Source organism: Agelaius phoeniceus, chromosome 4, assembly GCF_051311805.1.
Source record: "Agelaius phoeniceus isolate bAgePho1 chromosome 4, bAgePho1.hap1, whole genome shotgun sequence".
Classification (NCBI taxonomy): Eukaryota; Metazoa; Chordata; class Aves; order Passeriformes; family Icteridae; genus Agelaius; species Agelaius phoeniceus.
The window spans coordinates 59,256,813-59,265,105 of NC_135268.1; the positions used below are offsets into that span (position 1 = coordinate 59,256,813).

General features: G+C 39.7%; 1 protein-coding gene across 3 annotated transcripts in view; it reads left to right on the plus strand.

Annotated features, from left to right (window-relative positions):
- The window catches only part of TAPT1 (transmembrane anterior posterior transformation 1), a 49,438-nt gene extending 46,195 nt beyond the window's left edge, over positions 1–3,243 (plus strand). For all 3 annotated transcript variants that reach the window (XM_054633344.2, XM_054633345.2, XM_077177689.1), the window contains one exon: positions 1,128–3,243. In XM_054633344.2, the coding sequence (XP_054489319.2) occupies positions 1,128–1,357 (230 nt within the window). In that variant the 3' untranslated portion in view covers positions 1,358–3,243. The remainder of the gene's footprint in view (positions 1–1,127) is intronic.
- The last annotated feature ends 5,050 nt before the right edge of the window (positions 3,244–8,293 follow it).

Genomic DNA, 8,293 nt, shown 5'->3' on the forward strand with positions numbered 1-8,293 from the left:
GTTTAAGTCAGCTAATTTCCTAAAGAGTTTCCACCTTGTCCACAAAAACAGTTGAAATTTTGAAGAATAAAATTCTAAACTTGCTCTTGAAGGATGGAATTACTGGTAATCATTTATAGGCTGACCAGCTACATCTGGAAGCTGCTGAGTTAGAAAATATTTACATTTGTAACCAAGTTCTAGAATTAAAATTACTTGTCTCCTTTTTCAATGCAAGTTTAGTACCTTTAATTTCCGTAAGATTGTAGAGGGTAACTCGTGTACCTCCAAGTAGTAGATGGCATACTGTGGACAGATGCTCTGCAGAAATAAGTTTTGTAGTAATTTGGATAGTGCTGCCATTCTGACAGGGAACATTTCCTTGGGCTGGTCTGCAGTACTCTCCACATCAGTCAGATTTTTTCAGATTCCTTTAGAAGCAATAGCTCAGTCTTTACTGAGGAGGAGATAATTTTTTTTCTTTTTTCTTCTCTCCTTGTGATTTGCTTGTGCATTTTAATTCTTTAAGTGTTTTAACAAAATATGGAAAAAATACATGGATATAACTTACCAATATCCTAGGTTAATGAAGCCAGTGTTCAGTTCCACTGAAGTAAGAGACAGGAATAAAAATAGACATCTTTAATAGCACTGCTTTAGAAGCCAGTGCATAGCAGTGCATGAGTCATTTATTAGCTATCCCTGGAGAAGGCAGGTTTATTGTACTTATCAAGAGGATTAGGCACATCTAGTTCCTGCTACAGAGATTCCTTTTGTTCATTTCAGTAGCAAACATTTGTGTGATTCACACAAGGACTGTCAAAAATCTTTTTGCTCAAGCCAACAAAAATAAGCATGTATGTCCTAACTTCTGCAGCTTATGTTCTTGCTGATTATTTAAACTTCTGTAGAATTTGTTTTTTCTGTCTATTTATTTTCTATATGTTTTCTAAATTAGAAAAGGAAATCTCTTACCGTAAAGCTAAGAAGAGGTAGTGGCTTCCAGAAAGCATTTTTCTGCTGTTCTGCTGACTTGCTGCAGCACACTTTTTCAGGATAGCTTTGGACAAATCTGGAAATTGCACATTGTATCAATATGCCTGTGTTAAATTCATTATTATCTTTGTAATTGTCTTCTGTTCCAACAGGAATTCCCACAGATGAAAACGGTTCTACATCAGTTACCAATCAACCAGTGCATCAGAAGGAGAATATGCCATCTTTACTTGTAACAAGCAATTCTGATCAATTTCTGACAACTCCTGATGGAGAAGAAAAAGATATAAGCCAAGACAGCTCAGAATTAAAACACAGGTCTGCAAAGAAAGACTTGTTGGAGATAGACAGGTTTACTATTTGTGGAAACAGAATTGACTAAGAATTTATTTTTTTTTAAATCTATGTGCTAAGGATACTGAGCTGTTGGGACAGCAGATGCTACCAGAATGGACAGTTGCCAAAAGGCAAATAAATATTTATTTAAAAACTTAAATTATTAATGGCAAAAAATTATTAATTTCTTTCTACAAGTAACTTGGCTTGGTATCTGGTCAGGTCAAGTAAGTGATCTTTATCTTGCCTCTTGGGAAATGTGGTGGATCGTGAGTCTCTAGCCTGGTGGCAGAGCTGCAGTATCACTTTTCTGGAACACAGACTGGAAAAAAGCATAACCCTGTTCTGCATTATGGAACCATGCTTCCAGAACACTATTTGTCATGAAGGTTCCTCCAGTGTAAGGATATTCCTGGAAATGTTTGGTGACTTGACCGGAAGCTTGCCTATCCAGTTACCGTGTTTTATTAAACATCTGCAAGCAGAATTCAAAACTTGTGCTTATATCAACAAACACATAAAGCATTGGTACATAAAACAGTAAGTCAAGATAGTTATTCTTGTCAACAAAAATATTTTCAAGATGTATCTTGAAAATCTTGTAATCAGAATAAAATTTTGCCTTTAAGTGAAAGACTTACTGCTTAGTATTTTATCTGAATACTAAACACCAAGGAAAGATCACAGTAATGAAGGTTCTGCTTAACTGGGCAATTATGAAGCATATTCATTTCATGTGTTGTGTGTCCTGCAAGGCAAATTATTTAGAAATTTTTTTTAAAAGCTGAGGATTTTTTGTTGCTGTAGGAAAAAATATTAAAGGGGCACTTCTAATGTTAAGGAATGGGAGTGTTAATTGCAGCAAGCAAGTGTTGTGTTGGAACTGTACGTGTGGCATTAACACAGCAGTAAAGAACATTGCACTGCATTTTGCATATAACTCTTAGAGGAATGACATCTGTGTATTAACTTGCCTGAGAACATGCCTATAAAAAGCTCACACTGACAATCAAACCATAATTATCCATTCAATGTAATTGATTGGTTGTAGTCAAACTTAAGTAGCTGGACTAGATCTATAAAGAGCATTTAAGCATTACAATGCATCTTAATTTCTGGTGTGAGATGCAGAGTTGGGAGGGTTGACAAAAGAAGTTTTGGAATCCTCAGACCAAGAGTGGATTAAATTTGAGCTCAAAACATAGGCTGGAGAGTTTTATCAGAAGAGACCCCTTAGCTAATGATTAATTCTTCATATGTTGTTAAAACACAGCATTAGCTTCCAAAATGCCTTTCAGACATTCAAGTAAGCACCAATTTTACTTTCCAAGGGAAGGTATCATACAAGTACTTCAGTACTGAACAAATGAAGACAATTTGCTCTTTCTAATTTCATAATTTGTCAGAATGGGAAAGCCACAGTTTCTTTGCTGTATGACCATGTGAAAGTTTAATATATCTGCTAATCCCTGAGACTTGCAGGACTAAAGTAATATAGCAGATGGAAGCAGTTGGACAGAGTTGTGTGTCTGAGCAGACTTGATAATGAGAGAACTCTGCTGTACAGTTTGGGGTTGTCTGCTCTGGTGGGAACTCCCTGCTGCAGTCTTTCAGCCTCTCCTCTCCCATAAGAGTGGTGGGAGTCATGGCCAAAATCTGTGGTTATGTTTAGGGATGAAAGTAAAAAGAAGAGGACTTGTGCTGTGGAAAAATTTGAAAATCTTTAATTTTTGATGTATTTTATACTAATTGGAGATGTTCACACATTGAAATTAAGATTATCTGTCAATTTGGTGTATCTTATTTTATAATTATTTAGCAGTTGCTAAAGAAAGCTTGAAATTGCTTTAATTTTTTTTTCTGTTGAATGACATTCTGTATCAATTTTATAAGTGCATCTTGTGTGAAACTCAATAAAATTCAATTTTTTAATATTTGTTTAAAAAAGGAAAAGTACAGCGTCAACATTTCTTTTTTAATATTCAGAGTTGGTGATCTTGCAAAGTATTTAATGTATTAATTTCCAATTTCCATAAGGTAGGATTCTTGCAAATGTGGGACTTGAATGAGTCTAAGAACTGGGTTATCAATGGCTTCAGATCTATTCCTGTAGCAGTTGGTTGTTACCACTTGTAGAAAGAAGATATTGATGCCAACCTATTATTAATTTGGTTTTTAAGGGCATGTGAGTGAACAAATCCCATGTCTCAGGGGAGTTGTACTTTCTGTAGTCAGTTACTACAGTTGGATTCACACCTCCCCAGCAAAGCCAAGTGTGAATGCAGGAGCAGCACAGGCAAAGCCCTTGCTGAGCCCTGGGGCACGAGTCCTGGCCTGAATCCTCCTGTTGGTCTGACACTTGAATTGTGGTGCCTGCTCTAAAGCAGCCCAGCTGGGCTTTGGGTATGGCTGGTACAGCCCTGCCTGCTGTGCAGGTGAGGCTTCATTCATCACCATAACAGCCAGGTGGACTCGAGGCACTGTGCAGAGGGCATGGCAAACACAGCACTTCCCTGAGCTCCCCAGGTCTGGAAGGGGCCCAGCTGGGCATTCCTTCCTTTTGCTGCAAGCTCTCTGATAGTTCTCATCTTTGTGTTCATGATTTATAGGGATTCCTTGGATCTCTAGCAGAGTATCTTTGATGAAAAATCACAGCTGCTTTCTGACCCTGGGTGGTGCTCTCAGAACTGTAGAGGTGGCTGAGTGGGAACAAACCACCAAACAAGAAAAAACAGCAACACCAAATTTCTCATCTATAGAAATTATTTAGGTTTTCTTGAAAAGCTCCTGTCTTAACAGTGATACAGATAAGAGCATCACAAGTTAAGTAGTGAATAAATTAAGTTCTTCAATTGATAAATCCTTTCAAAAATAAAATCTAGGAAACATTTCAGCTAAAGTCACAGTTGCCAAATTAATTCCAAAAGCACACATTGAGTACAGTGTATATTCATAATTAGTATTATTCATTATGGGAGCATTAAGAAACAACTGGTTTTGACAGGATTATTTAATTAATCTTTTCAAGCCTTTCAGATGTTCATCAGCCAAGCAGAATTTCCCCTCAAGCATAGTAGTTTTACAATCATAACCATGCTGTTAATTTACTCTCCTCTTAATTTAAAGTGAGTTTGTGAAAACTTTTCGACTTTGTCTTAATTTTTTGTGGTGCAAAATTTTGTGTAGTCCACTAATTTGTTCCAGAGTCTGTTTCTGTGACTCAGCATAATCGATGAGGTCGCTGTTGTTAAAGCCAGTGCTTGCCCAGCTGTGGCTGCTGTGCCAGCTCAGCTGTTGGGCTGGAGATGTGAACCTTCTTGGTGGTGGTGGTGAGCAAGGATGGATGCAACTTAATTACAGCACAAATGTAATCAGACTCTGTGAAGCTCCTGAAACATTTTGTCTTATAAACTAGGCTCTTTCATTGTGAGTAAACTAGGTGTTGTTCAACTCAGTCTTGGGGAGTCATAGCTTCAGAATGCTCTTCACAAATGCTAAACAAAATTTGCTTTTAAAACTTCTTCAGAATAAGTGCTCTTTCTTAGAAATTTGGACTGGCTTAATTTTGCTGAGTGCAGGGAAAAAAATAACTTTGTGTAAATACTGAGCAGCTGTCAGGGCAAGCTGCAGTTGGGACCACCTTTATCTCAAAGAAATTTTTCTGTATCTAATTATATAAAATATTTAGACTGTGAAGGCTGTCAGAAAACAATGTATAATTTCTGTAAGTCTTTTTCATAGTAACTTTCAGCAACCATACCTACCAAGCCTGAGTCTAGTTAGGCTTTTTTTAGGACTTCAGTATACCCTGATTTAGTAAAACACTGCCAGCAGAGTTGTAAAAGATCATAAATATATAACACTAAAGAACATTTATTAATAAGCTCACAGTTGTAATAACAAAAAAATCCAAAATTGCAATAAGTTTTAAGAAATTTCTCAATTTTGACCAAAACACTTATCATATTTGTGATGAAATAAACTCAGCTTTTAAAATGTGCCCGTGTTGTAACTCTGCTGCCCACCTGTTCCTCACAGCTGCAGCTTTAGGCTGTGTAGGCTGTCATTGCTTCCATTCATCACCACTGCCTGGGAGAGTGATGCTATCAAGCAGAGCTGAGGTTCATTCCCAGCTGGAGGCAGTTCTGTCTGGCAGATGAACTGCAAGGAAATATTGAGCATTGTGGGGAGAGGGAGAGAGAGGAGTCAATTTTTGTGGATAGGAAGATTTGGGTTCAGCAGCACTGCCTTGGGTTTTTTGCTCAGCAAAAAACTAGAACCCAAGGCAGTGCTGCTGAGCAGTTCTATGACAAGCTTTGCTCGATAAATCCTGTGTTCTGTAGGCAAACACGTTGCATGCATTATATGTTGTGTTTACTGCTTCCACATTTTTATATCAGAAATTACTACTCTTGGAGTGGTGGTATGAGAGCTGTGCTACAAGGCAGTATATTTTTAATAGAGCAATTTTTGGTGTTCAAGAAGTCTCAGGTTTTTTGTTGTTCTTCTTCCCATCCGTGCTCAGTTTGTTGGACAAGAGCAATAATAAGTTTATTGACAGTTTTCAGTATGTTCCTGTGATGCCCAGTCCTGACAGGTGCTTAGATCACAGAGTCACTGAATGGTTTGGGTTGGAAGGGACCTTAAATATCATCTAAGTCCAACCCCACTGCCATGGGCAGGGACACCTTTCTTTAGACCAGGTTGCTCTGAGCCCCATCCAGCCTGGCCTTGAACATTTCTGGGGATGGGGCAGCCACAGCTTCTCTGGGCAGCCTGTGCCAGTGTCCCACCAGTCTCACAGTAAAGAATTTCTTCCTAATCTAAACCTACTCCTAGTCTGAAGCCATTCCCCCTCGTCCTGCCCCTACATGCCCTTGTAAAAGTTTCTCCATCTTGTAGGCTCCCTGTCTGCTGTCCCAGAAAATACATTATCAAGGTAGCTCAGGAATCACTTGTTTGATACTGGCAGTTTAAGTGGAATTGCCGATTCTCAGGAAGTGATGCATTTGATATACTGAGAAGTGTGAAAGGAAACTTAAAATCCAGCACTGGACAGCATATTCTTAGGACTGATATACTAAATCAACACAGGAAGGTGTGTGAGTTGATGCTACAACTACAATCCTGGTACAGCTCTGAATGTCAGACCAAAACTTTCCTGCAGCTTGGATTTGAGCTTGGCACTCCTGTTAAAGGCAGCAATACAGCCACCAGCCACCTTTCTGTAGCCAAGGCAGCAGGAGCTGAGGTAGGTGAGTTCCTTCTGGGAACAATTCCTGAAGTACCATGTGTATCTAACCTGGAAGCTGTGGGACATTGTTTTCAGGCTGATGCTTTCTGCCCTTTGGAGTCTCTTGAGGTGTAACTGCAATGAAAATGAACCTTGTGTTGAAGCTCAGCACTAACCACTGATGGGAGACATTGTCCCTAATGCAATAGCAGAGGATACACCTGTTGGGCTGATCAATAAATCTGAGTGTCTTTAGTCACTTTAAATTACTTTAACACTGGAGTAAAGTGAATTCTGCTGTGTCTGAAGTGATGCTTTGTGGTGCCTGTTCAGCCATTCACTGACTGACCACGAGCTATTTTGCTTCCATGTGGGAACAAATAAATTCTCCAGCCAGTTTTTGTGCTAGACCCTCATTTCTCAAAAGCAAGGACCAAAGCCCCAGTAGTGATTCTTTGCATGGATGCTCTGCTAATCAGAGAAATTTTGTGGAATTTATTTACCTGCCTTGTTGAAGGCAAAGGAGGCATTGGAGTCATCCAACATCAGCTCCAGCTCTTCCACTACTGGCTTTTCAAAGCCTGGGCCAGTCACAGCTTGTAAAGAATCAGGGAAGAGAGTCCAGTGCACTAGGCCAGAGCAGCTGGAGTGCTCTAGAAAGCCAATGTCAAAATTTTGATCTTTCTGGTTCTATTCTGCTGCTATTCCCCCCTTGTTGCTGTGTGTTGGCCACATGGTCCAGCCATGCACCTTGGTGCCAGAGCTGCCTTGTTCAGCTGTGTCTGCTTGCTTTGTTCCAGGGCTCACTGCTCACTCACTTGTTTTACCTATTATTTTTAATCTTGTTAATCAAGCCTGTTTCACAGTATGAGAAGCTGGATAGAGCTACTGATTCTAGCTCAGGTCCTGTCCAATGCAGTGTCCAATCCTGATATTAACATCTTTCTCTATCTCAAATGACAATCTTCTTGAACAGCAAATATGTACACTGCAAATGCTGTTATTACCTTCCCACTATCTGCTTTAAGTCTTCCTTACTGAAATTTAACCCTCCCTATTTTTTGTCCATCTGTGGCATGGAGAATAGATTTTGCCTCTCCCTCCCTTTTCTTCTTACATCCTTGGCAGCTGAGACTGCTTTGTGTTTCCCTTCAGGCTCCTGCTGAACCCCACAATGAGTTCAGCTTCTGTTTGTGTGGAGAGTGTGTCCCATGCTCACTCTGAGCACAGAACTCCAGCTGATACCTTCCATCCCAGCTGAGCTGAACCTGAGGATTACATCAGCCAGTTTTAGCTGCCATATCCTGGTATGGAAATTCCCTCTTAAAAACAGGATGCCACTTCTGACCCAGGAGAGTTTGAATGTGCTGCAGGAACTAGAAGCTTCCAATGGAACTGCCTGATTATTCCCAAGCCTGCACTCGTGCTGTATATACTGCTGCCAAAATGTAAAATCCTGTATTAGAGCTGCTTCAGTTCAATTTCTTTACCATCTGTTTCTGTGGTTAGTCAAGTTTGCTTTGAACTCCTGTCAGGTAGTGTATCCACAGCCTCCACTTCACCTTTCTCTGGCACCTGCCCAATATTGCTGATTAAAAACACTGAGTGGCAATGGAGCATGAAGAGACCCCTGCAAAACCCTACTGCTGTGTGAGGATGAAATGGTGATAAATAGTCCCCAAGCAGGATTTCCCAAGAAGCTTTATCAGCTGCTCCAAGCAATTTTAATCTCTACTATGTTTCCTTAGT